Here is a 27724-nt window from a genome sequence, read left to right on the forward strand (position 1 = left end):
TGCAGAGCTGGGTTCCCCATGTGAGGACTTGTCTCCCTGCCCCACCCCGTGTATTCACCCCCCACCAAGGGGTGCAGATTCTCAGGGATCTTGAGCCTGCCCCAAATACCCACCCTATCTCCCAATGGCCTGATTGGAAGAGATGTCTGGCACAGAAGAGTAGACCCCTTAGCCTCAGGACACATTGTATGGCAAGGTGGGATGGAAGGGATTTTGCAAAGGGAAATAGACTGCCTCTCTGCCAGGAGGCTTGAGTGCCCAGGCTGCAAGGCCAGGAGGTCCTGGGACCAATTGACTGGTGTTCAAAAAAAAGGGAGTGTGGTCCAGGCTACTTCCTACACTCACCTATTCTACAGAAAGACCACCCAAAATCAGGCCACTGGTCTGAAAGGGCAAGTAAAGACTGGATCAGGTTGAGAAGCCTCGGGGTTGTGAGAAAGGCCATCTTAGCATCAAGCTCTGGATTCCTTAGAAGAGCCCATCCGGAGCCTTTATCACAGTGCCTGTCCTCTTGTGCCTGCCTGCTTGGCTGCCTCTGGCCTCCCTCCCTCACCCACGCTTCTACCCTTTGACCCCAGGTGGAGGCCCCCAGGCTGCTGTACCAGGCCTAAGGATCGTCCTAAAGGGCTTGGAGGAACCCCTCCCTACCTCACCTGCTGGGTGGAGAAGCCCTGGGGACCTTTGACTCTAAGCTAGACCAGAACTCCTGGCTAAGGGCTGGAGTAGAGTCCAAAGGGAGCCAATAACAAGCTTCACTTCGAATTCAGGAGCTATGGGTAGCAGTTTTTGTCCCTGCAGTCTCAAGTCAGATGCCAGGACTCGGGGCTGGGAGCTCTTAGCAGCAACCTTATCAGGAGCCATCTCTCTCACAAATGCACTTCTAACCTTCTGTCAGAGCGGTTTTGAAATCGTGCCTGGTCTTCATGACTTCTTCAGATAACGAAGGGGGGAGGGGGGATGACACCCTTTCTTGCAGAGGCTAAAGAACTTTGTCAGCAGCCTGGCCATCCCGAAACTGTGCCTCTGCTGCCCCCTAGTGACCAGGTCCGGTGCAGCTGCCCAGAGACAGGGTGATGAGCTGACCGGAAGGCAAAGCGCCTGATGTACCTGTACTTGCAGGAGGGGCTGAGAGTGGCCTCCAGTTTCTCTGCAGCAGGCTCCAGGCTTTTCTGACAGGGATGCTCCCCAGATACAAGGAGCTATATTCACAAGCCATTCTTCCCTCAGACCTGTCAGGCCCCAAAGAGCTAAAACAAGGCCAAGGATGCTGGGGAGAGGGACCAACCCAGTACTTCACCTTGTCACCTGTCTTCCAAAGGTCCAGCCTACTAGGTCACCCCGGCCTGCTGACAACAGGATCTGCCCCTGCCCTCCCCTTCCCCAAGGGGAGGATGGATGAAGAAATGAAGGAAGCTGCCCCATGAGAGCTTTACTCAGCCAGGGCCCCAGGGAAAGGCTGGTTCTCCACATCCTTCTGGTTTCTAGTTCCCACCTCCACCCCTTCCAGTGCAGTCAGAGTCAGTGTATGGTTTGGGGTTGGAAGGAGTGTTCTTGACCATGGCTAGCCAGGGGAGGCAACACAGGCTCAGGAGGGCCTGGAGCAGACTGAAGATACTGTGCTTTTATCTCCCGTGCAGCTGTCTGGCCTTGGGAGCATGTAATTCCAACTCTTCTGCTCACTCGGGGTGGCTGTCACAGGCTCTGCTTTCCTAGCTCTGTAGGGTCTCTCTTCCATGTGGCTTGTCTGCTCCAGAATCCACTGCCGCTCTGACTCGTTCACTGCCAGCCTGAGTGTCACCTCCTGGAAGACGTTGCTCATAGCCACCTGTAAAAGCCAGAGAGCAGGCCTACTGAGCGCCACCCCAATCCTCATAGCCACCTGTAAAAGCCAGAGAGCAGGCCTACTGAGCGCCACCCCAATCCTCATAGCCACGTGTAAAAGCCAGAGAGCAGGCCTACTGAGTGCCACCCCAATGCTCATAGCCACCTGTAAAAGCCAGAAAGCAGACCTACTGAGCGCCACCCCAATCCTCATAGCCACGTGTAAAAGCCAGAGAGCAGGCCTACTGAGCGCCACCCCAATGCTCATAGCCACCTGTAAAAGCCAGAGAGCAGACCTACTGAGCGCCACCCCAATCCTCATAGCCACCTGTAAAAGCCAGAGAGCAGACCTACTGAGCGCCACCCCAATGCTCATAGCCACCTGTAAAAGCCAGAGAGCAGGCCTACTGAGCGCCACCCTAACACCAACAGCTCTACTTCCATGGGCCTCCCTATCAGTGCTCTTACCTGCTTAAAGTGTAGTTTCTGGAACATCCGGATGCTGGGTTCATTTTCTTGCCCGATTTTGGCCTCAAACTTGGTCAGACCTAGCTTCGTCACTCCTCCAGTTACAAGAGAGAGGCAAACAGAAAAAGCCTCTTGTCCCGGTCTGCAGTCGAGGGCCTGCCATCCGCTGCCCTACCCCCACCCCAAGAAGACTGAGGCCTACCCACCTCTACCCATGTGGTCAGTTCTGTCTGTCTTACCGTAGGACATGATCAGGAGGGAAGCCTCGGTGCCAAGTCCCTGGCGTCTGCAGCTGGGCTCTGGGAAAAAGAGCACACTAGCTGGTACCAGACACCGGGCTCCAGTGTATACACATGGCAGGTACTGGCTCAGGGATTTACCAAAACTCCACCGTTAGTTAGCATTGTGCCAGGGAAAAAGACAGGCGCACAGAAGCACAGGACAAACAAGGCCGCCAGCAACCTGAACCAGCTCCCTTCACCAGGGAGCTCTGGGCAGAAGCTAAGGACCCAGGACGCACAGGCAGACAGGGCTCCTCCACAGCATGGCAGGGCAGGGCATCTCCTGGATCCTTGCTCTCTGGAGGATCCCCTCCCGAGCAAGGAACAGATGGGAGTTTTGGAGACAACAAACTCGAGGGCTGAGGGCTGGGAAGATGGCTCAGTAGTAAAGTGCCTACAAGGAGGGCCAGGGTTTGATGCCCAGAACCCATGTAAAAAAAAAAAAAGCTGGGTGTGGGTGGCATGCATTTTGAAGCCCTGTACTGGGGGAGGGCACAGCCAGCTTGCCTGGCCTACTTGGCAACTTCCAAGCTGGTCAGAAACCCTGTCTCAACAAAACAAAGGTTTAAAAAGGAAAAGGTTGATGATGAGTGAGGAACAAAAGCCAAGATTGTTCTCTGGTGCCCACACAGACAGATGGACAGACAGACAGACATGTACCAAAGGTCAGGTCACGCCAAGGCATATGGGAAAAAAGTGAACCCAAGGGCTAGTCACCATGCTGAATGTGGGACGAGGTGGGGGGGTGGGTTGGGCAGAGGTGGGTGAACGGGACGACATGACAGTCTGTCACAGAGCTAGCTGACAGCGGCTGGCTGATCTCTCTGAGGTTCTGCCTGGGTCAGGTAAGACAAACCTGCAATCATGACCTCGATCTCCCCCAAGGTGGGGTCTTCTAGGTCTGTGAGGAAGAGGTTCACGTCTCCCACCATGCAGCTCTCTTCAGGGGGGCGAGGCTGGGCCTGCCACTTCTCGGCATCCAGCACAATGAAGGTGCACTCTGAGGGCAGAGGCAACAGGGTTAGCACCTGCAGACTTCAAAGAAGAGAGGCAAGGCTGGTGTTCCCACCCGAGCCAGACAGCTGCAGAACAGGGCCATCCCTGAGTAAGGGAAAAGGGACCCAGGGCCTGGTAAACAGGTCAAGTCCACCCGCGATCTGAAGTGGGAAACAGTTTTCTCCAAGGCGTCTGTACAGAGGAACGAGGGACCCGAAGGGCAGGAGGACCTGTAGTAACTAGGCTATGGGATGGAGGTGAGAGCAGGGCCTAAATGAACAGTGAGAAATCAAACTGCCTTATTTTCTCTGAATCCCTCCATGCTAGCCCAGTGTCTGCTCAGGAGCCAGCCTCGGGGACCCCTGTAAGCGGTCCAAGTATAAGCAACCTCCAAACTTCTTATCATCACACCTTAGTGACTCCCCCCCACCCACCCAGAGGGCAGTAGCTGAGGGGTGGGAGAAAGGAAGAGTGAAGGCTTCCTGGGGTGGGGGTGGGGGTGGGGGGACTCCTCACTGTCTTCGTCTTCACACCAGCTACACTGCATCTCATACTCCTGCTGTAGGGTCAGCTGCTCGGAGGCTGTCAGGTGCCGCAGTTCCTCTGACTTCATCCACTCGTGGTACCTGGAGGGGTGGGGGTGGGACTTGCCTTAGGGAAGAGGTACTGATTCAACAGCATTGGGTTTCTTGGGTGTGGAAGGGCAGGCCTGGATGCCCAGCATAGGGGAGATGGAGCCAGGAGGATCAGGTGTTCAAGGCCACCCTGGGTTCTAGGAGGCCCTTTCTAAAAAGCAAATGAGCAGGAAGAGGATCGAGTGTTTCACCTCTGTCTGGGGTTGAATCTATGCCAGGCCCTCAACAGTACAAGCCCAAGCAGCTATGAGGTATGAGGTGCAAACAAGCAAGAATCTGACAACGGGTGTGGTGGCACACGCCTTGAGGCGAGCCCGGCCTACATAGTTCTAGGCCTAGATAGGGCTGCACGGTTGAGACCCTGTCTCTAAATAAATCCACACAAATTAAAAAAATGAAGTAAGGATCTGACATCCGCTCCTTTCTGATTTTGCTCACACAGGATAAGCGCTGTGGAGGCACGAACTTTATAGTCATTTTTTGCTCTGTGTCAGAACATGCTGTAGGTACTGACTTAACATATAATCTATAAAAAAAAAATACCCCCACCACCCCCAAAAAAGAAACACCACAAAAAGTATGAATTTGTGCTCTCCGAGATGAAATGGGTATGGTTAGTCAGAAAAGGTAGGTTCTCCCCTCAGGCAGCAGCAGAAACTAACTATATCCACTTCTGGGTGCTCAGATACCGCTGCTCCCCACTCCCCCACCCCCACCCCCGCCCTCACTCCCCCCGCCCCCCACCCCCCGCTCCCCGGCCCTCCGCCCCTCCCCCCGCCCAGGTAACATAAAACCAAACCCGCCTCCAATTCCCGAGACCAAGTATATGCCAATCCAACCTCAGAAATGAGGGCTGGGAAGACCTCTACGAGGCAGGGTGCCAGGGACCTCCCCAAAGTAAAACTATTGTCCCCTACACGGCCAGTTTCTCCATCTACCGGATGTTTGCCAACTAACCTCACAGAGAGTCCCTGTATTTCACTTCTGGCCTTTAAACAGTAGGCATCAAAATAATGAAAACATCTGGGACAAAGCACACGTTTAAGTCTCTAGGGCAATACCAGGGAATGCCACCATCAGTAATTTAGAACGAGGGAAGGAGACACGTCATTGTTCTTTGCCTACACACATCTAGAAGGTGTCGTTCATGATTGAAAAGCCAAAATGAAATCTGAGACATGGAGGAAAAAGAAAAAAGAAAGAAAGAAAGAAAGAAATGAGCTCTCCATTTCAGCTCTACCCTTCCTGCATGTAATCCCCACTCCCATCCAAAACGCCCACTTAGAGACACCGGCTCACTAAGTACCCCTAGCTGGCCTGGAACTTCGGACGCGTAGACCAGGCTGGCCTCAATCTCGCATCTGACTCTGCCTCCCAAGTGTTGTACCGGAATCAAAGGTGTATAGCACCACAAATAATGTTTCTTAAACCGAACAGACTCCTAGAGTGGGACACCCTGTTTCCAACAGCCCCCCACGCTACAACCAGTCAAGTAAACAGTTACCTAGGCACATGCTCGGAGGTGTAGGGTACCAGGACCACCTTCTTGCCCAGTAGTATGGTGTTCTGATTCAGCTTCATTGTAGCTGCCTACAAGTGGGGAGAGTTAAAGACTTCAGAGCCCCAAGCGTCTTTCCAAGCAGGGTGGGAACTCAAACTCTTCCAGGAGCCGTGGGGCTGTGTTGACAGAAGAGCGTCCTGCCTTTCCCTCACAACGACTTGAAAGGACATCCGATCCCTACACAACGCGCTCCAGTCCACCCCCTAATGACCTGTTAACCCTTTTTCAACCTGTTTCCAACCCTAACCTCCAGCGTCCACGTCACCGGGCTCTGGCCCTTCCGTTTTCCTGTCCCCAAGTCCCACTCAAAGTTCTCAGGCCTCAGTTCCTTGCGTGGCAGGACAGTGGTTCCTCGCCCGTCTGAGAACCGTAGTTTGCAAACTGCAAAGCTCACAACCACCCCACCCCGCCGAGGAACGCGTCCCCAACAACAGCGGTCAGTGCCCGCCTCCGGGAGCCAGGCTTTCCGCTGGCGCGTCGGTGTGCACTGTCCGCTTCCGCCACGCAGACGGCAGCCGTGGAGCCCAATCCCGGCCCCGCCCCCGCGAGGCGCCCAATCAGAGCACTGCGCCCCTCCCCACGCGCTCGCTTGGAAGGCGGACTGGGGAGCGTGCGCATGCGCGTAGCGGGCGCTGGTGTGGGGGGCCGCCGGTGCCCGGTGGCAGCTGCGGAGCTGGAGGCGGTGGCCGCTGTGCCCCGGAGCTAGCTGTGCTGCAGGTTTGGGACGGGCAGGAGGGTAGGATAGGGTGGAGATGGATGTGAATCTTGGAGTCTCACCAGGAGGGGAGGATAAGGGAAGGAAAGAGACGGGCTCTTGGGAAGAGAGGAAGGCTTAAAGGTGGGAAACCCTGAGGCAGGGCAGAAGGCAGGTGTGGGTGCGCGAGGTCCCATTTAAAAGAAGAGGCTTTGGGGCAAGGAGCTAATATGGAGGGGCGACCTTGGAAAAGCTGGCTCCCTGCTGTGGGCGGAGAAGCAGACAGTTGTGTGGGCTGTCTGTGTAGTAGTGAGCTCATAGATACTGAATGAAGTGGACAGACGTAACCATTTTAAGGTAAAGGAGGCTGTGACGGCTAGAGAGGCTTAGTGTCCTGAGAGGCCCCCCTCAGTCACTTGGAGTGTGAGCAGCATCCAGGCTCAGCAGTCAAGTTAGAAGGCATTGTCCAGGGAGCTGCGTCCCACCAAGGCTGTCTCATGGCAGATACTGAGGCCGGAGTGTCTGAGATAAAAGGGCTACAGGTGAAAGGGGCAGGCTGTAAGTCTCCCCCAATCCCGTCTCTGACATTAGAGAACTAAAGTCTACCCTTTTGTCTTAGGAGCTGCAGAAACTGCTGGCACTGTGCAGAAGGAACCTCTTGGACCAGCCCTTCCTCACTCTCTGGAGATGGCGGGCGAGATCACAGAGACGGGGGAGCTCTATTCTCCTTATGTGAGTTTTTCCTCCATAAGTGTGTTCCGCTCACCACCATGCCGCTGGTTTCTAGAGAAGCCCACTGCTGACAGTGGACTATACTAATTATGGCCCTGATTTAAATAGACCCTGGTGAGAAACTCCACATAGCTCCCATCAGGGTTCAGCTGTCTTTGTGTGTGTGTGTGTGTGTGTGTGTGTGTGTGTGTGTGTGTGTGTGTGTGTGTGTTATACATACATCAGGCTCCTTTCCCATTTGTTTATTATTTGTTAAAGTTTTTATATGAAATGTACATGCATGCCTGTTAAATCCAAAAGAAGGCACCAGAGGCCCTGGAGTTATAGATGTTTGTATTCTGCCCAGTGTGTGTGCCGGGAGTGAACTCTGGTCCTCTCCAGGAGCAGCAGGTGCTCTTAACAGCTGAGCTGTTTCTCCAGGCCAATTCTCCTTTCAGATGCCTATCAGAGAGCGTCAAGCCAGCATCCCTAACTTGCTAGTCTCCCATAGTACCTATCTTGGGGCTCCTACAGATCTCACACAGTTCTGCCGGTCACATGGGCGTCCCCGACAGCTGTTGCTATGGACTTGCGTCCCTCTCCGCCGTCTGCAGCCTCTTTGGTCTTTTGCTGAATTCTACATTGCACAACTCTTGCGGTCTTGGATGTTGAAAGAGGCGGCGAACTGCAGAGTCTTGCATTTGCAGCTTGGTAGAGGAGGCAATTAATGACAATTAGAGCGATCGGTTTCCCTCTGTCTTGGCTCCGTGGCCCCCGCACTCCCCCACACACTCAGTTTATCTTCCGAGAGCAGTATCCAGTTGTCTGTGGTTATTGCATCACGGGGCCTTCACTGGGAGAGTCGCTGGAGGTAATCCTGAATAACCTGGGTTGACTCACATTGTTACCGGCCGTCACCAGGAAAAGCGGCTCTTCCCCATGAGCCTTCTTTCCAGGATCTTTTCTAGTTTCAACAGCTGATCACAGACACAATGCTACCCCCTTCACTGGTGCAGCTCACCAGAGCAAGTCTCTGGAGTGCTGGCATGGTGGACGGTGACCCTGTCCATGCAGTCATGTGATAGTTCCTAGTCTCCCTTGTCAGCAGCAAGATGTCCGCACTCTCCGGACAAGCTGCCACAGTTCCTGCTTTCCCTGACACTAACTTTAAACTTAGAGGAAGCGAGTTACTGCTGTGATTGCATTTTAGAAGGAAAGCGCCTTATGTCTCCATTTCTTGTGCCTCCACCATGTAATCATTCACACAGACGCCTGGTCGGTTAGGCCGGTGTGCCTCAGGAGCTCCGCTCTGCCCACCCCACCCCCCTTTCTCCTTCCCGTTTTATTTGTGCTTTATTTTATCCAGGGGGTCTTCGCAGTTGCCATAGACAGATGCTTTGGTTTTGTTTTTAATCTTAATTGTGAAGGAAGAGAGATGTGGGGGAAAGATGGGTGCTGGTGGAGACCGGGTAGTGTCAATCAGGCGGTGGAGTTCTGGGGAAAGTGGCCATCTTTTTCTTTTGGGTCTTTGTTTTTCTTTTAAAGATTTAATTTGTGTGTGTACCAATGTTTGGGATGTATATATGAATATGCATGTGCATGCATGTATACATATGTACTCATATTTATGCATAGTTGTATACATGTATGTCTGTAGATACATATGTACACATACACACATGCATATGTATATATGTATACATATGTGCTTATATATGCATTGTTGCATACATGTTTGTCTATATATACTTATGTACATATATACGCACACACACATACATGTATATGTCATATGCATGCAGTGCCCTCAGAGGCCAGAAGAGGGCGTCAGATCCCCTAGAACTGGAGCTATATCTGGTTTTAAGCCACCATGTGGATGCTGTAAACTGAGCCAGGGTCCTCTGCAAGAGCAACGAGTGGTCTTAATCCCTGAGCCATCTCTCCCAATCCTAAGGTTCTTTTTAATTAGTTTTTTGAGGATTTTTGTGCAATGTGCTTTAAACATATCGTCCTCCTTCCCCTAATACCTCCCAGATCCACCCCACCTCCCTACCCATTCAACTTTGTGTCCTTTCAGAACAAAAGCAAAACAAAAGGCCATCAAGTTCAGTTTGTACTGGTAATATACTCTGGGACAGGTGGCCTCCTACTGGAGCATGGGTCACTTACCAGGGGCTCCTGACACATGAACACACACACAGTCTGTCTGTCTGTCCGTCTGTCTGTCTCTCTCTCTCTCAACACACACAGTCTCAGTCTGTCTGTCTGTCTGTCTGTCTGTCTCTCTCTCTCTCTCTGTCTCTCTCTCTCTGTGTGTGTGTGTGTGTGTGTGTGTGTGCGTGTGTGTGTATGTGTGTGTAGCTTTCAATTGCCAATAGTTGCTTGGCTTCACGCCCTTCTTCCCCTTTATGCTGGGACTTGGTCTGGCTTGAGCTTGCACAGGTCTTGTGCGTGCCTTTTGTCATGACCACTGTCTCTGGAGCTCTCGGTTTCCTTGTGATCGTCCAGAGCCTCAGGTCTTATACTCCTTCCCATTTCCACTGTGTCTTCTGAATTACCTTAGGGTTTCTTAATCTACCATCCTAGAAGAATAAGTCTGGGGTGTGTGTGTGTACCATGTGCCTGGTGCCCACAGAGACCAGAAGAGGACATCAGATTCCCCCAGAACTAGAGTTAAAGACAGTTGTGAGCTGTCATGTGAGTGCTGGGAACTGAACCCAGGTCCTCTGCAAGAACAGCACATGCTCTTAACCACTGAGCCATCTCTCCAGAGCATACTGCCTCTCTCCCTCTCCCTCTCCCCCTCCCCCTCCCCCTCTCCCTCTCCCTCTTTTTCTCTCGCCCCCTCTTCCTCTTCCTCTCCCTTCTTCTCTCTCCCTTCTTCCCTGTCTTTTTAAATTTCTTTTTTTTAAACTGTTATGTGTGTCTGTTCTTGCGTGTAGGCAAGAAGAGGGTGTTAGATCCCTTGCAGATCCCCGAACTGAATTATAGGTGCTCATGAGCCTGACCTGGGTGCTATGGCCCAGACTTAACCTGTAATTTGCCAGATCAGGTAGGCCAGCTAGACAGCAAGCTCTAAGGGTCCCCTGCATCTGCTTCCCAAGGGGGTCCCCCTGCATCCACCTCCAGTGGATCCCCCTGCATCTGCCTCCCTAGTATTGGGATAACAAGTGCTTGCTCCCATCCCCAGGCTTCTTTGAGTGTTTGTTGTTGGTCCCCCCCCCCCCCAAGCTGGGGACCAAACCCTGGGCCTTGCGCTTCCTAGGTAAGCGCTCTACCACTGAGCTAAATCCCCAGCCCCGAGTGTTTGTTATTGTGAGACAGTGGCTAGCCTTGAACTCACTATTTAGACCAGGCTGGCCTCGAATTCACAGAGACCCACTTGCCTCTTCCTCCTGAGTGCTGGGATTAAAGTAATGGACCACCACACCCCACCTTCTTACATGGGCGCTCAGGAGTAAAGTCAAACCTTGGGTTTGCATGACAAGCACTTTATTGACTCAGCCACCTCCACGGCCCTGCAGTCTTAAATCCTCCTTGGGGCTCAGATACCATTGCTGCCTCCTGATGCCTTTGACTGCCCTCAGGGGACGCTTCTGAGAGATGGTGCTTGGCTGTGCTGGGTACTTTCTGGTGCAGGGATGCAGGCAGACACTACGCTGTACTAAGCTCTCTAGGGTGGCGCTGCGGGGCTATGCCTTCCCTGGTTCAGCACACAGGGGAGCCAGGCGAGCCTGCATGTGTAGGTTGGTCTTCAGAGAATACAACAGGGCCTCATTCCTCCACTTTCTGCCACCCTTCCAAGGAGGCCGCCTCCTCCCCCACGGTCATGTGACGACCTTTTCCCCTCCACAGCTCCTCTTGACCTATGCCGAGGCTGAGTTGAGAGTGGCTTCCTTTTGCCTGCTCCTCATGACCAATGCTCACTGGGCACCTTTCCTGAAAGCACAGAGGATTTAGTGTGCGCCCAGATTGCTGAGGCCCACAGGTGGCAAAGGAACCCTGCCTTGCACTGCTGAGCTCCCCAGTGGACACACAGTGTTTACCCCGGACCTAAAAATAGCAACAGAGAAAGACAAACAAGTCTAGAAGTCTGTTTCCTAGTTTACTTTTATTTTTAATCAGAAATTGTTAGGTGTTTTCCCTGAACGTATACAAGTGCACAATATGATTGCAGTTCCCACAGAAGCCAGAAGAAGTTGTCAGATCCCTTGGAACTAAAACTACAGATGGTTGTGAGCCATCATATGCTGTAGGGAATGGAACCCAGGCCCTCTGGACGAACAGCCGGTGCTCTTAACCACAGAGCCATCTCCTCCACCCTACAAATGTTCGTTTTCTGGACAGGATTTCTCGTGTAGCCCTGGCTGTCCTAGGACTCACTCTGTAGACCAGGCTGGCCCTGAACTCAGGTCTGCCTGTCTGCCTCCTGAGTGCTATGCCCCTTCTACAAGTGTTTCTTATACTTCTCAAAAAATTTTACCTGCATGTATGTCTGTGAGAGTGTGTCAGATCCCCTGGAACTGGAGTTATAAACAGTTGTGAGCCGCCATGTGGGTACTGGGAATTGAACTCAGGACCTCTGTAACAGCAGCCTGTGCTCTTAACCACTGAGCCATCTCTCCAGCCCCATGTCACGTTCTTAAAGCCCTTTGCCTTGCTTCCACCATGAGAAGCCTCTCAGAAGGCCGTTTTCATTAAAGTTCCTACCACTGCTTAGTGTTTCTCTTAAAAATGTTAGGTAGAGAGCAAGGCTGCTCAGAATCTAGATGATGTCAGGGGGTCAGCCGGGGTCTGTTCTCAGTGCCTACGGGGAGCCCACCAGAGATGGCCACTCAGACACAGCATAGAGCCAATTGAAAGTCTTTATGCCAGCTGACTGGGACCACACCCAAGTATTGATGGGGGTGACAACATAAACCGGACAGGGACCTAGGTATGGCCCCACGTGTGCAGATCATGGGATTTTAAAGGGCAGAGACCTCGTCCAGACACATTGCTCATCAGCTGAGGAGGGCCGGGGGCTTCGCAGAGTAAGCAGTTTGAAGCAGGCAGTTTTAGCAGACACTAGGACGCTAAGATAAGAGGTTATCTGGAGGAGGTTCCGCACAAACAGGCTGAGATAGCTTAGGCCATCCTGACCTTTGGTTCCTAGAATAGCATTACATGGTTTCCCCTGGAATTCTCTATCAAGGAGATCAGATTCTTGTTAAACCAGAAGCAGGCTCAGCAAGACTACAAGGTGGAGGAACTCTGCACCGTCTTGGCCTGTCACCCCTGCTCCAAACCCCCCAAACCATAGCACCCCCATCATTTCCACAAGGGCCTGTGTCCTCTGTGGCTTGGTTCACCAACCACAGCCACTGTAAGGCTCCCAGGACGCCCTATGCACCCCTGTAAGAATGTGACGTCAGAATCCACGTCACACACGGTCTCACACGGATCCGGACACTGTGGACCCCTAGCTAATAGACTTCCAGGTGCCAGGGTCTCTCAGCCGAGGACAGGAGGGTGGCCACGCATTTCCCTTCCCTTGCAGCATCGCAGGCAGAGAGCAGGGCTGCAGACTACACTGTGTAATGGTCTTCATCCTAAAAGCTGTAAGACAGAGCCTCCCATGCTATGGAGACCGGACTCTCTTCTTCAGAGCCATGCTGTTTATTGGTTTGTCTGGCCATGGCATTAATAACTCTTCATAAAGTCCTTATCCCAACCGTCTCAGAAAGCTGTAAGACAGAGCCTCCCATGCTATGGAGACCTGCCTCTCTTCTTCAGAGCCATGCTGTTTATTGGTTTGTCTGGCCATGGCATTAATAACTCTTCATAAAGTCCTTATCCCCAACCGTCTTTCTCAGTGTCCCTTTGAAGCCCACATTCAAGGCCTCGTGTCCCCCCCCACTTCTCCCACCGTAAGCCTTTGTACCTGGAAGTCCCGCTCCTTGACCTTATTCCCGTATGAAGGGGGAGTCACACAGAGCAGGAGATGTGCCCACGATACAGCCCATCTTCGGAGGTCAGAAGACAGCTCTGGGGAGTTGGTTCTCTCCTCCGTTATACAGGCTCAGGGGATCAACCAGAGAGGGTCAGGCTTTTCCCCCCGAGCACTTTTAACTCCTGAGCTATCTCAAAAGCACGCGCTGCTCCTCTTCCTTCTTCCTCCTTCTCTTCCTCCTCTTCCTTCCCTTTTCCTCTTCCTCTTCCTCTTTTTTTTTTATTTTTTTTATTTTTTTGGTTCTTTTTTTTTCGGAGCTGGGGACCGAACCCAGGGCCTTGTGCTTCCTAGGCAAGCGCTCTACCTCTGAGCCAAATCCCCAACCCCGTTTTTTTTTTTTTTTTTAACAGTATCTTATTGTGAATCCTACGTTGGCCAGTTCCATATTCCCCTCTCCTTAGACTCCCACATGCTGGGACTGCAAAAAATGGCTTAAATTGCTTAAAGCACTCTACATTATCTCTTGCAACCAAGCCACAGTTGTTCTCTTCTTTCTCCTCTCCCACCATAACCGATGTCTCTGTTCTCATTGTCTCTCCCCTCTGTAGTCAACAGCTTTATTGGTTGAAGGGTGTGTCTGTAGAGTACCATTTAATTCTCAGGTGAAGGATGTGTCTGGCAAGTACCTCGGACTCCTCAGGAGTACCATGGACTCCTCAGCCACAGGCCAGGCCAGAGGCTCAGCGCTGGTTGAGTGAGGGAGTGAGCTGAGCAGAGCTAGCTAACTTATTTTAGCCAGGTACACACTGGCTTCAAAGTGCCGGTGATGAAATTGACCCCAGCCAAGGCACGAATGCTGAGGACACAGTCACTTGTAAAAAGCCTGACTTAGAATTCAGAAGGCCTGAGGCCTCTGTCGAGCTCGAGATAAGCTGAGCAGGGTGTGGTGAGGGCCCTTTGACTTTAATTGTGTAGCATGGTCGCTGTGTCAGGTTTTTATATTCTTATTTATAAGGCATGTTAAGTGTGTACATGCATGAACTCATGGGTGGCGGTAAGAGGACAACTTGCAGGAGCCAGTGGATCCATGGACTTGAACTTGGAATGTCAAGTTTTTGGCAGCAAGCACCTTTACCCACTGAGCCATCTCTCTGGCCCTGTAAGTTTTGCTGTTGTTTTAAATCCTGAACTTGATAGTCAACTGTGGTAACGCATGACTATAGTCCTAAGACAGAAAGATTGCCGTGGGTTTAAGGCCGGCCTGGGCCACTTAATACCAGGACTACATAATAAGGCTTTGTTGTCACAAACAAAACAAAAAAGCCCAATCCTGAAGTTGGTGTGGGGTGAAGGCTATAGTCCTGTTATGTGGATGCCACTGCTCAGAGGACAGCAGCAAGAGCTGGTACAGAAGTAGAGCGAATCAAGGGATCAGCCACCTCTGAGAGGTTCTCTAGAGGTCAGTAGGCTTGTTCAGCCTCATGCCGGTGTCCTGCCTGTGGCACTCTGTCTTCAGGAAGCCCCAGCCAGGTTGAGTGGAGTGCAGGAACAGACCGAAATTGATAAGACTGGAGACCGAGGGGCTGTCATCCTTGGGTGTCCGTTGCAAATGTGTGGCTTCCTGACACCTGGCTACAGACGGAGACTCTTTAGGACTCAGGTGCCATCCCTCCCTGTCTCCCTGGTGAAGACTAGGAAAGGCCTTCACAGTGCTGATGTCATCCAGAGCCGTCCTTGGGTTAATTAATCCCCTGGCTGAACATTGCTCCTGTTGGTTCCAGGTCGGGCTGGTGTACATGTTTAACCTCATTGTGGGCACAGGCGCACTCACCATGCCCAAGGCCTTTGCCACTGCCGGGTGGCTGGTCAGCCTCATCCTGCTGGTATTCGTAGGCTTCATGAGGTAAGAGCTGTGGGGGCAGGGGGGGCGGGATGGGGCACATGGGCTGCCACCTGGGGACTAGGGACAGAACTGGAGGAAGTCCACCCAGGGAGTCTCTTAATTAACAGGAGAGCTCTTGAGGGGGTAGGAAGATTGCTGTTTCCATATATGTAGGTGAGTGGCTCCTAAGCTAGGTGGCCCAGAGCAAGGATCCAAAGGTCACCAGGGCCTTTTGCTATCAGAGCAGTGGAGTAGCCCTAAGCAGTTAAGCCAGGACACCAGACAAGCCCTTGAGGGGGGTCTCACGAGGCAATGCTAGTCCTGACAGACTCTCAGACTCCCTGCTCTGAGTTCTATCTCTTATAACCACCAGTCTTTGCCCTCTGAGAAGTCAGCACTCAGCCACTGAAAAGGCCGGCTAGTGATCGAGTTTGCAATTTAGATTTGCTTAAAATCGTTTACTACAGGCACACACATTCACAGATGTACCCACACATACATATGTATGCACACATGCATGGATATATGCACACGCACACACATACATATACACATATATGGGACAGTCAGTTTTTTAGGGACCTGCCCTGTGTCCACCCCCACCTGCCCAGGCCTTCACGAATACTAACTTTGTCGACCAGATGTTGGAGGGGTCAGCAGTCCATCACAGTGGTCCAAGCTGTAATTAGAACAAGGCAAGTCCAGCCCCCTCCACCAGGTAGGAACCCATGTAAAAGAGGTGGGAAGTCCGGCTGCAGAGACGGCTCGGCAGCTCAGAGCACTTGCTGCTCTTGCCAGGGACCTGGGTTTAGCTCCCAGCACCCACATGGTGGCTCACAACCATCTATAACTCCAGTTCAGGGGATCCGATGCCCTCTATGGGCAGTGCCCAGATTTTATGGTGCACATACATACATACATACAAACATACATACATACATACATACATACATAATACATACATGCAGGCAAAGAAACATTATAAAAAATAAAATAAATTAAAACAGAAGGAAGCCAGGTGGGGTGGTGCACACCTGTAAAACCAGTGCCGGCGCAGCTGCAGGACAAACAGGAGTGGAAGAGGTCATCCTCGGCTGCAGAGTAGATGACCTCCACCCCCACCTCCTCCAAGGAGTATCTCCCCTGGGAGACAGCACTTCTCCTACACCATCCTCCCCGTTAGGGACTTCCCACAGAAAACGACGAAGATCTCTCTGCCCCTGTGTACCTGACCACATCTTGGGTGTGGACAGAGTGAGGAAGGCAGAGCTTACTGAAGAGCAAATTACAAGGTGATTAGAGAAAAAGCTGCAGAGGGGCTGGGGAGGTGGGGACACTGCAGGTTAAAGTAGGGCCCGGGGCGTGGAGCATGGGGACCTGGGACGTGGGGGCCAAAACCTGGGGTGTAGGGGAGCGAGGAGCTGTACCACATCAGAGGCTTGAGGAAAAGAGCACCCTAGAAAAAAGGAAGCGGCGATAAAAGCTGAAGAAAACAGGCCCAGAAGAGGCTCATGGGAGGGGGTCACACCCAAACTTTGAGGTTTCCTTGTGCACTCATTTTGGGGAACCTTGGGGGTGAACCTCTGAGTACTGTTGGCTTGTTACATACCTCATGCTCTGGTAACCAACAGCCCTCAGAGTTCTGGTCCAAGTCACTGTGTCCCCTTTAAAGGCTCAGTACAGGCAGCCGTCTGAATGGGGAGTGATTACTGGAGACCCCCAGGTAGGGGCTGCTACGCCCCTCTCCGCTAAGCCCATTTGCTTGGTTTGATCAATGGGTTGACTCTGCACAACTGACAGAAGCTTTCTTACGTCTTAATTAAGATTGATTTCAGTTTCGCTCCTAATACGGCGTGGAAAGGCAGAGTCCTTAGAAGGACCAGTTAAGCAAGATAATGAGAAACCTGTCTGGGCTTCCCCAGGCTTTCATGCCTCCAGTCCCTGACCCACTGGTGGAGGGATGTGGGTTCAACTGTGAGCAGCCCAGCAGGTCTCTTCCCACCTGATTGGAGGCTTTAGCATTTACTGCTGGCTGTACCGGAGGGCGTGGGGACAGAGTTGCGCAGTCCTCAGGAAATCTGGAGAAAAGTGTTAGATTTATGCCCAGGGTTGCAGCAGCCAAAGGCAGCACCCTGTGTCTACTGTGAATGGAAGCCGCCCTGTAGGCTGTGGGTAAGCGTCTGGTACCTTTTCCCAGTCCCCCTTGAGGGAAACAAGGATACAAGCTTATCTTAAAATTGAGCCAAATTACTTAGGAAATGACACTGGTGCCAAAGGCTTCCAGAGCCGAGATGCACTTTCAGCCACCGTCCCGTGGTCCTCACACAGTGTGTGTCATTGAACGTTGGCCACTGCTCTGCATTCTGGTGAGAAGTGAAAGTTGCCTGCTCTCCTTCCAGAAGCTGTAAGAGGCCCCTTTTGTGAATCAGCCCGCCACCTCAGAGCACCATTTAGCGTCTGCCCCAGCAGGCCCTTTCTGGGCAGCAGGACTGCCTCACCTACCTGAGTGCGACCTACCCCTACCCCAGCTTGAGGGGTCACCCACTGTCTTAGTAGGGGTCACTACTGCTGTGATAAAGGGGTTTATTCAGCTTACACCTCTACTGCTCATCACTGTAGGAAGTCAAGGCAGGAACTCACACAGGGCAGGAACCTGGAGGCAGGAGCTGATGCAGAGGCCATGGAGGGAGCTGCTCTCCGGCTTGCTCCCTATGGCTTGTTCACCCTGATTTCTAAAGAACCCAGGACCACCAGCCCAGGGATGGCACCACCTACAATGGGCAGGAGCCTCCCACATCAAACACTGATTAAGAAAATGCCTTACTGGATCTTTCTGAGGGCCTTTTCTCAATTGAGGTTCCCTCTTTCCAGTTAACTCTAACCTGTGTCAAGTTCACATAAAACCAGTCAGCACACGCTCCCATCTGCTGGTTTCAGAACCCTCTCCTGTGTGGGAGGCTAAGGTTGGTAGTGACTTTGAGGCAAGACAGTCATTTGGTGTGCACAGTGAGACTTTAATTTCTCTTTTACACACACACACACACACACACACACACACACACACACACACACACACACACACACACTCCTGTAGGGATGGGTCCCAGTGATCAATTCAGATCATCAGGCATGGCAGCAAACACCCACTGAGCCACCCCGCTGGCCCCAAACCATGGACTTTGGCCAGGGAGCACCATCTCAGAATTTCTGTGGAGAATTACTCTCAGAGGAGAGAATGCTGCAGTTGGGAATTTGTTGGTTGGGTCAGATTGCTCTTCCTGCTGCCCGTCATGCCATTAACATGTGACTTCCCCTCAGCTTTGTGACGACCACCTTTGCGATGGAGGCCATGGCCGCAGCCAACGCCCAGCTCCGCTGGAAGAGGATGGAGATCCACAAGGTGAGTGCATCGCCCTCACCCTCAAGGCGGTGCCTCTGTTCAGTCCTGCACCCAGGCAGCCTCTGCAGGCCTCTCCAGCAGCCCCAGCCCACGGTTTAGCTGCTTCGAAAGTAGCCACATACAGCTCAAGGGATACACACAGTGGCCGCCATCTTAGCATTGCAGCCTTGGTCCCTGACACAACCACCCAGAGCTCACTCGTTCATTCTGAACCTTTGTCCCAGGGACACTCCTGTCTCCATCTTCTGATGTGACAGGACACACAGAGCCTCCAAGGGACACCTTCTGGAAGGAATGAGCAAGGAAGGGCCAGTGTCAGCTGGGGTTTCTTAACGTTATATGCTCAGCTCTCTCCTCTCTTTTCCTCCTCGTCCATCCTGCTGTTTCCCAGGAAGAGGATGACGAAGACTCCTCCACAGCCTCAGACAGTGACCTCCTCAGCCAAGACAACTACGAGAGGGCAGAGAAACGCCCCATCCTGTCTGTGCGTAAGTCTTGGGCAGACGGCCTCTGAAGTGTCAGTTTAGAAGGCTGGGGAGTAGGGATCCTGAGCGCAGGCCTAGTCTCTGCCCCTCCACCTCTGCCTCCTATGTATAGACTGGCACATTACCTAAGCTCTGTGCCTCAGTTCCTGCCCTTCTGTGGTCACTGAAATAATCGGGGTCTGCCTATGTCCACATGCTTCTCTGGCTTCATCTCTGACACTCCCAACCCCACCCAAGACACACAAACACCCTTACCTCCCCATCTCGGCCAAAGTTAGCTCCCTGTCTCATCCCGTGCTGGCCGGAATTAGGAGCATGTGTGAATTCTCTTTAGACTGGGGCTGGGGGTGCAGCTTGCTGGTGATACACTCCCCCAGTGTGCCCTGAGCTCAGACCTCATCCCCATTCCCTGACATAAAAATAACCAAATAAATCAAAAGGACTTCAAATGCTTGAAGCAAGAGTTAGAAGGAAAACTAAAACTGCCGGGGAAGTGTATCTCAGCAAAGACTGCTCTAACTGGCAAGCGTGAGGACCCGAGCCGAGAGGGGAGAAAAAGTTTCAAGGGTTGAAGAGGCTCCATGATATAGTTCTAGAGAATTCCCAGAGTTCCAGCAGCCCCCCTCAGGGCTCTCCTGGTGAACAACCTCTTCCCTGTCTGTTCCGGCCCCACAGAGAGACGCTCATCAGCCAGCCTGTTTGAAATCACAGAGCGGGTGGAAATGGGACAGATGGCTTCCATGTTCTTCAATAAAGGTAACAGTCACCCTGGGATGGTGTGTGGAGCGGGCACACTCGACCCTTGCTGAAACTCCTGGCCTTTGTCCCGAGTTCCGTGTTGAAGGGCAGGGCAGCTAGGTGGGAGCAGAGCAGCCATCTTGTTGGACTAGCTTTCCTTTGTCTTCCTGGGGTTCCTTGCTGCACACTGACCTGAAGACCAAGGCTTATCCATCCAACTAGGTCAGAAGTCCTAGGTCACCTTGCCTTCCAGCTAAAGGAGCCAGCGGCACACAGCCATAGAATCCGCCTCGCACACCTGTCCCCTCTCGGCCAGCAGAGGGAGCTAGAGTCCCACATCGATGTTGCCCAGCGATGATCAAGCCCTGGAGAGCTGAGGCAGCATGCGCCTTCCGGGCTCTGCTTGTTCCTGGCTGGCATTTGCTACAGCCTGCAGGTGTCCACCTGACTCCAGTATCTACCAGTGACAGCCTTTTCTGTCTCTGTGGTAAATCTTATTTTTTGGAAACTGGGCTGTTTTAAGCACTTAATATTTAGTGCCCTTCTTTCTAAGCTGTCTTAGAATTTTATGCCAAAGCCTCTCCATTTGCCGATCGGGGCATCTCTGTCAGTTCTGGTCTTGAGTGTGGCTCTGAAGTTAGGGGAGGATTGCAGAAATGGGAATCTACTTGACTTGGAACTAAACACCAAGCACTCAGTTTGTCATCCAAGGTGCAGATCAGTCATTGGTCCAGGAAGGGTAATTATGGGCACAGGCTGGCCAAAGCTGGCTCCATTCTCCTCTCTGGGCCAGCCTCTTAAAGGTCTGCATGATTCTTCAAAGTCAGTGTGACTGTGTTGAGGCCACATTTGTGCCTTTCCTTTGTCCCCTTCCATCACTGACCCCCCCACCAAGGGGGGGGGGGAAGCATATAAGCATCCCCTCCGAGAGCCACTCAGAGTTCTCCAAATTCAAGGTTGAAAAAACCAACAGTGCGTCAATGGGAGAACACACACATTCTAAACCATCTCGCTTGTTGATGTGTTCTGTAGCCCTTCCTGATCTCCCTCCTTCTTTGTGTGCATGTCTGTGTGTACACATGACACACATACATGTGTGTGGAAGCCAGAGGCTGACGTCAGGCATCTTCCTACTCTTCCCCCTGTACATTTTGAGAGACGGTCTTGCACTGAAGATGGGGTCCACCAATTCGGTGAGGCTGACCAACTAGTCTCGTCCCCAAAGCTAAGATTACAGGAGCATGTCTGACTTTTTTATGGGGTGCTGGAGAGCCAAACTCGGGTCCCCAGACTCCTCCCCTGATTTCTTTACATTAGTAGCTTACACTGTCTTGTCTGCCCACATCTCATAAAAATTAGCGCATTCGTGTGCGGTCAGCCCCAGCCGTGGAAGAGGCCCCCGGTAGCTCCTGCAGGACTTCTCAGGCTTGGCACTGGGGACATCGGGCTGGTAACCCTATGTCGTGGCAGCCCGTCTTGAGCATGTAGGGAGGTGAGACAGTGTTTTTGGCCTCTAGCTCCAGAGCCCGCCCCTGCTCTGCTCTGCTCTGCTCTGTTCAATAACTCAGACCGCCAGGTTGTTCCGTCACCTGTGACAGAGCTGCACCCTCCACAAAAGGCTCCCCTGGGCTCCACACTCATCTCTTGCCATTAGAAATGCCAGGCCCAGACATTAGCATCCTCTTGGGAAGTTCACTGATCCTCCTACTTTGTGTCTAGTAATGAAATTTTATTGATCAAGGAGGGCTGACAGGAGTTCATAAACAGCCAGCACTGTAGCTGCTGGTGGGTGGCGGAAAGCGACGGGAGGCAGTGAGGCCTTCCCACTGAGAGTGTTGGCACCAGAGAGGAAAGGCGGGCTGTACCAGAGCCTGGGGTCATGAATGACAGACAGCCCCAGGAGCTTCGAGCCACATCAAGGTCGATTCCGATGTGTCAGGAAAGGGTATGACACCTGTCATTTTAAAAGCACCTGCTGTGCCCTCCTGGGTTCGCTTTTAAATTCTCTTTTCCTGGCCCCTTTTCTCAGGATTCCGAGGAGCAGAGCTGACCTCACATAGCCCAGGACTAACATGTCCTGGGCTTTCCCCTGGGGACCTGTAGACTGCTCTGAGCCACCAGGATTAGAAGGGAACTGTCACTTCCTTTTTCTGCCTGTTCTCAGAGAAACCAGCAGCTTGACATCGGGCACTCAAGCTCTTAGTCTAAGTGCAAGTTTGGGCCTGATTGTCTGAGACTGTGGCCCTTAGGTGTTGGCCCCAGCTACCTGTGCCTAAGCTCCTCCAGGGCAGGGCATGGATCTTTGTATCCAGATCCATTTATTTATTTATTATTCTATTTATTTATTTTGTTTGGGAGGGGACATGTGTGTCAAGGCTGGGGGTGGGGCACAGGACGACCTGCTGAAGGTTCTCTCCTGTCACATAGACTTCAGGGACTAAACTCAGACCATCAGGCCCAGCGGCAGATGCCTCCACCCACTGAGCCACCTTTCTGGGCCTGCTGGCGTAGATCTGACTCCTCTCTCTGATCTTCAGGTTCGACAAACCTCTCAGGCGCTAGTCCCAAGCTGATGCATCTTCTGCCAGCCTCACAGTTTAGCCAGCTAGAACAAGGAGTTTGGGGTCACACACACCCCACTTTTTGTAGAAGGCAAATGGCCTGAAGAACCGAGAACAGCAGGAAGCAGTAAAGAGAGACTCAGGGATCAAAAGAGAACACAAACGTGTCTGCCTCTGGCTCCCTGACCTATGACTTTGTCGCTTTCAGTGGGGGTCAACCTGTTCTATTTCTGCATCATTACTTACCTGTACGGAGACCTCGCCATCTACGCGGCAGCTGTGCCCGTGTCCCTCATGCAGGTGACCTGGTGAGTATCCCCTCGTCTGCCGTCCCCACGCTGGTCGCAGACCCACAGGCCCACTCCACCAGCAGGGCAGAGGGTCAAGCACAGCCCTAAACAGACCCACAGCCTAAGGAACGCCACACCCAAGACCCTTCTTCGCCACAGGGCCAGCTGTGCCCTCTGTCCTCCCAAGGCATATTCTGTATCCCCAGACCTGTGAGCCATTGTACCACATGACCAAGTGGGACTTGTCCTGAGGGGTGGTTTGTGGGGAGTGGGAGCTGCAGCCCCACAGTCTCTCCCTGCCCACGATGAGCCCCAGTTTGCCATCACTCTCTTCAGCAGTGTCTCTGGAAATGACTCCTGCGGCGTGGATACAGACGCCAAATACAACGACACTGACCTGTGCTGGGGGCCCCTGCGCCGGGTGGATGTCTACCGGATTTATCTGGTGAGTGTCCTGTTCTGGGCCGGGGCACACGAGACCAGCGTGAGGGGCGCGGTGGACATTCAAACACCTTTCTTTCCTGGCTCAGCCCTTTGTCCAGAGAAGAGTCCTGCACTCCGCCACTCTCTGGCTCAGGAGTGAGGTCTTGGTTCCCGAGTCACGTGCGTGCAGCATGGAATGGGCCCCCAGCTTGAGGCTAGCAGGATGTCGAGAGCTTGTGTCGTGTTTTGAGGGGTATCCTGCAAAGGTCGTGCGTTCCAAAGACTTAGGTTTCGCTACAGGATCCACAAGTCTGGCCACCTTACAGTTGACCCTTAGCACAGACAGCCTCCTCAGGCAGGTCGGGCCCAGCCCAGCCCTCTCCTGTCTTCCCGTGGAGGAGGGCAGAAGACGAATCGCCTGCCTTACTCTTGATTGCTTCGTGCTGTGGTATGGTGGGGGTGGAGCTGACTAATACACTAGACAGGACTCAGATAATAGGAGGATGCAGCAGCAGAGGCCATTTGTCTCTGCCGGCCTCAGGCAGGCTCAGAAACACCTCCCCCTCCAGCTTCCGAATCCTTCTCTTAGTACTGTCTGCCCCCACTTGGTTCTTCTCAGACTGGGAAGCCATGCTGGGAGCCGCTTGGTCCTGGCTGCTGTACTGATGTGATGGGGCGAGGGGAGAGTAGGATCTTCTTGCCGGTGGCCCCTCAACTTGGGTCGTCCCCATCCTGCCTCGAGGTTCCATGGACTCGGTCAGCGGTGTTGCTGAGGTCTGGATGCATTAATTCCAAGGACTACTGAATGGGTTTTATCTTTCTGGCCAAGTAGGCTCCTGAAGGAACCTTGAAGCTTGGGCTCAGGAGATGTCTTGCCTGTGTTTCTATAGCTGTCACTCCATGGTCTGCTTCCCCTCTGGCCAGGATCCCCTCTGGCATGCTCATAGAATTTCATCCCTGACCCTGCCATCAAAAAGTCAGGCAGGTATTTGATAGCAAAATCCTCCACAGCCCTGGGAGTAGGCACACGAACCCACCAGGCAGCCAGGGGCCAAGCAGGGGTCCAGCCAAGGCTTTGCCTCTTAGCATTTCAGTATTCCGTGATTACGAACAAAGTACTCAATAAGGCCTTCCGAGTCCGTTCCCGCCCGGGTGTGAGTGGGAGACTGGGGAAGGTTTCTGGGTGCTCCGGGGAGGAATGACAGGAGCGGGGCTCTGGTGGGTCCTCGCCAGGGGAGGCCACCACAGTCCTCACACTCGGCCTGGTATCCTCCCCAGCCCACAGCACTGTCCACACTGAGCACCAGGGGTGTTGGTTGCTGCCGTTTGCTTGGCGAATCACTCAGAAGCACTGTTATTGCTGTGGTAAATTGTCCCTTCAGTCTTTTCTCTAAACCTTCCACATGATGGAAGCCTCCCTCCCCGAGTCCCAACAGCTCTGACGAACAGAGGGAACCCTTCGGGGAAGCAGACAGGCATTAATTACTGCCGTCATCTCCCAGACGTCATGCTTATAACTCAGGAGCTAATTGTCCTGGTGCCGCTAGCACTCCAGGCCGAGGGGCCAAGCCTTCAGAGTAGGAAGGGGAAGATTAGTGGCCCCCAGGAGCACGCTTTCTGGGTAGTAGGCACGATCAGAGCTGGAGCCCCAGCCTGCCCAGAACCTTCACTTCACCTGCACACTTCTTCCCAGCTCAGAGGGCTGCTGGTTCAGGAGTCATCTTGGACGTTGCCTTGCAGCTTTGCATGCGGCTCCATGTCCAGTAAAGCTGGGCAGCATCCTGACACCAAGCGCCAGGGAGTGTGTCTGTCTGTCTGCCTGCACCCCACCCCGTGCCCAACTCTACTGAGGAGCAGGAGAAAAATAGCAGAGATGCCCGCGTCTTTCCCCAGGCTCAAGCCTCCTAGCAGACAATCGGGACACCCTTCCCTCCCAGCTAAGGGGGAACTAGACCCTGGCAAGTAGCTTCTTTGGGTCTCAGAAGTAGGTCCAGCATCCTGTAACCTGGCCTCTTCGTCATTCACGTTCAAGCCTTCTGTCCTTCCGGGTCTCTAGCATGCCTCTCACGACTGGCTGGTCTGATTTTGCTGTTCGTCGAGGTCCACCCTAAATACTAGCAGGGCAGCAAGCTGGCAGTAGTAGGCTGAAAGCGTACCCTCCCACCCCACACATAAATCACCTTGGGTAAACGGCGCCATCCCAGGCCTGCATCTTTAAAGGGACTTAGGAATAACTGTCTTCATTGCTACTCCGGAACACTCTGTTCTGCGGGATAATGAAACAGGCTTTTATATTGTGGCTTTAATTTGCAGAGAGAGCCTTCTGGAAACCAGCTCAGGGAAGCCCCTGAGAAGCCCACAGAGAATGAGAATAGGCAGGCTAAGATCTACCTCTGAGGACGGCCTGTGAGTAGCATCATGGTCACATCAAGAAGGAAGCTTTGCAACTGCAGCTACCAGTTTCCTCCCCGAGCCCCTTCCCTTAGTGGACAGAAAATCCCCCCTCCCTTCCCGGTGTCCATGGTTCGTCCCGTGATCCCCAGTGCGGCTGATGAGTCAGTTTCTCCTCCTTCATCCCTGTGTCAACCTTAGAACAGGGTGCTGGCGATGCTCAGAGTCCCCTGCGTCACCCGCTGCTCCACGTGCGCTCTCAGGTGTCCCAGCATGCTGCCACAGGAGTGGCCTGTGCATTCTTGGTAGTGCCCGAGAGCATTATCAGGGTCTGTTTCGGTTGTCTGTGTGTCCTCAGCCATCTTCCCTGCTCCTCTGAGAGATGAAATGGGGAAGAGTCAGGCGGCCTGCGGAAGCACCCGTACCCAACCCCAGTGCAGGGCCAGGACTGGAGAGAAGGGAGGGCCGAAGGATCCGAGGGGCCCATGGCCAGTGGCCTATCAAAAGCAGTGAACTCCAAATCCATCAAGAGACCCTGCCTCAAAAAATCAGGTGGAGGGTGATAGGGGAACATTATGACTGGCTTTCACACGCTCACATACAGGTGGGTGCTCCCGCACATGCTTACACCATACACACCTAAGGAAAACATGGCATTTTGGTTCTATGTCAGTCACAGTGCCAAGGAGCCAGGGTCCCAGCGAAGCAGTGGGTTGGGTATGACTGTTCCTTCCTGGGGTGCTCTACCCTGTGGGATCGCATTGATGTTCCGTCCCTGGGCGCCCTACCCCCTGCCCGTGGTGGCACTTGCTGGCAGCTCCTTGTTTGAGCTGTTCTACCCCTTGTCCTGGGTCTCTGTCCAGCTCTATCCCTTCTCCCAGAGACCATCGAGGGTCAGTGGAGACTCCCTGAGAGCGGAAAGCTGTCAGTGTCTGCAGCTTACAGGTGGGCAGCATCTGCCGGGTCACGAGCAGACCAACAGGCTCCAGCCCAACAGTGCCAGAGCGCAGATGGCAAAGCGGAGCTTAGCCTGCTGGAGACCCAGCCACAAACTGCCTGTGTTGAACAGGGGACCTTCATTGGGACAGGCAAGGTGACCCCAGCTTGTTCTCCTTAGGGGTTCTGAGATCTTCCTTTGAGGCACAGGTGATTAGGAAGAGATACAGCCCATTCACAAGCAGCAGGTACCCCGTCTCTCTCTCTGTGGGTGAGGGGCATCTTCCCCAGACCCCCTCCAGATACCTCCTCCTCCTAGAGGAAGAGGTTGGAGCTCAGAGCAGCACTACTTGCCAAGTCTCCCTGCTAGGTTACTTTAGGGGGTTCCTCCTGAGTCCCGATGGCCCCGCCCAGTCCTTCGCCCCGCCCACTGTCTTCTGACTGTCCCTGAGCTATTATAACACTGCCCATTGAAAACAGTAGTTCGTTCCTCTTTTCTTTCTTTTTTTTTTTTTTCTTTTTCTTTTTTTTCGGAGCTGGGGACCGAACCCAGGGCCTTGCGCTTGCTAAGCAAGCGCTCTACCACTGAGCTAAATCCCCAACCCCTCGTTCCTCTTTTCAACCCAAATGTTTCTTCCAAGAATGTTGAGGGCACAGACAGATGAGGACTAAGTGTCCTCCAAGTGAGAGCGTGGAAACCCCACAGCCCAAGCTCTGAAAGCTCTTCTGTATCCCAGCTCGGCTCAGGCTCAGGCTCAGGCTCGGCTCGGGCTCGGGCTCGGGCTCGGGCTCGGGCTCGGGCTCGGCTCGGCTCAGGCTCAGCTCGGCTCAGGCTCAGGCTCAGGCTTCGGCTCAGCTCGGGGGCTCGGCTCGGCTCGGCTCGGCTCGGGCTCAGCTCAGCTCTGCTCAGGCTTGTTCAATGTTGATTTTCAGGGATTGTTTTGATTTGTAGCTAGGGGCTCTTGTAGTATAAACTGTCCTTGAACTCACAGTGTAACCGAATCTGATCTTACACTCCTCATCCTCCTGCCTCCACCACATCTCAGGCAGTGTGCTCCCGATCACTGTTAGTAGTGGCTTCTGTGTCTCTGGTTTAGGCCTCCCAGTCACACCACCAAGGACATGCTGTCATCCCAGAGAATGGCTTCTGCAGGGTCCCCAGACCAAGGCAGACAGCCGGTTCAGTAAGTAGGCTGTGCTCAGGTATCACTCTTTTTTTTTTTTTTAAGATTTATTCATTCATTTATTCATTTATTTTATGTATGTTGCTCTCTTCACCACCACCACACCAGAAGAGGGCAGACATCAGCTCTCATTACAGATGGTTGTGAGCCACCATGTGGTTGCTGGGATTTGAACTCAGGACCTCTGGAAGAGCAGACAGTGCTCTTAACCACTGAGCCATCTCTCCAGCCCCCCAGGTATCACACTCTTAAGGCTCGGGACAAGTGCTGTGTTTGCAGGGCAGCCCTGGCTCCTCTGCACAGCTTGGGAAATACCAGCTTGCTATCCCCAGAGC

At 53.0% G+C, this 27724-nt stretch overlaps 2 protein-coding genes across 10 annotated transcripts in view; one reads left to right on the plus strand and one right to left on the minus strand.

Moving 5' to 3' along the window:
- Nucleotides 1-1414: 1414 nt before the first annotated feature.
- Nucleotides 1415-6755, minus strand: Nat9 (N-acetyltransferase 9). Of its 5 annotated transcripts, none has more exons than XM_063269229.1 (7): nt 6700-6755; nt 5706-5791; nt 4083-4192; nt 3427-3570; nt 2529-2588; nt 2290-2384; nt 1415-1825 (listed from the first exon to the last, which is right to left on the minus strand). In XM_063269229.1, exons 2-7 carry the CDS (start codon nt 5780-5782, stop codon nt 1586-1588), a joined length of 726 nt encoding a protein of 241 aa, XP_063125299.1. In that variant the 5' UTR covers nt 5783-5791; nt 6700-6755; the 3' UTR covers nt 1415-1585.
- Tmem104 (transmembrane protein 104) overlaps nt 6328-27724 on the plus strand; it is a 58652-nt gene continuing 37255 nt past the window's right edge. For 2 of the 5 annotated variants that reach the window (XM_039086190.2, XM_039086191.2), the window contains exons 1-8: nt 6328-6479; nt 7076-7188; nt 14881-15002; nt 18300-18381; nt 18773-18869; nt 19542-19622; nt 22374-22473; nt 22792-22900. In XM_039086190.2, the coding sequence (XP_038942118.1) occupies nt 7144-7188; nt 14881-15002; nt 18300-18381; nt 18773-18869; nt 19542-19622; nt 22374-22473; nt 22792-22900 (636 nt within the window). In that variant the 5' untranslated portion in view covers nt 6328-6479; nt 7076-7143. Of the gene's footprint in view, nt 6480-6820; nt 6999-7075; nt 7189-14880; nt 15003-18299; nt 18382-18772; nt 18870-19541; nt 19623-22373; nt 22474-22791; nt 22901-27724 lie in introns of those variants that run through there. The other 3 variants (XM_039086189.1, NM_001191655.1, XM_006247715.5) reach the window with 3 other exon arrangements.

This window comes from Rattus norvegicus, chromosome 10 (genome assembly GCF_036323735.1).
Source record: "Rattus norvegicus strain BN/NHsdMcwi chromosome 10, GRCr8, whole genome shotgun sequence".
NCBI classification, from domain to species: domain Eukaryota; kingdom Metazoa; phylum Chordata; class Mammalia; order Rodentia; family Muridae; genus Rattus; species Rattus norvegicus.

Excerpts from the sequence above, each read along its gene's own strand:
- Nat9 (XM_039086188.2), bottom strand. The coding sequence starts at position 6,653 with ATGGGACCTCGCGCACCCACACCTGCCTTCTGCCCTGCCTCAGGGTTT. Across the intron at positions 3,571-4,082 it reads CTGGTGTGAAGACGAAGACA|AGTGCACCTTCATTGTGCTG; the intron begins GTGAGGAGTCCC and ends CTCTGCCCTCAG. Across the intron at positions 2,385-2,528 it reads CCTCCTGATCATGTCCTACG|GAGTGACGAAGCTAGGTCTG; the intron begins GTAAGACAGACA and ends TTGTAACTGGAG.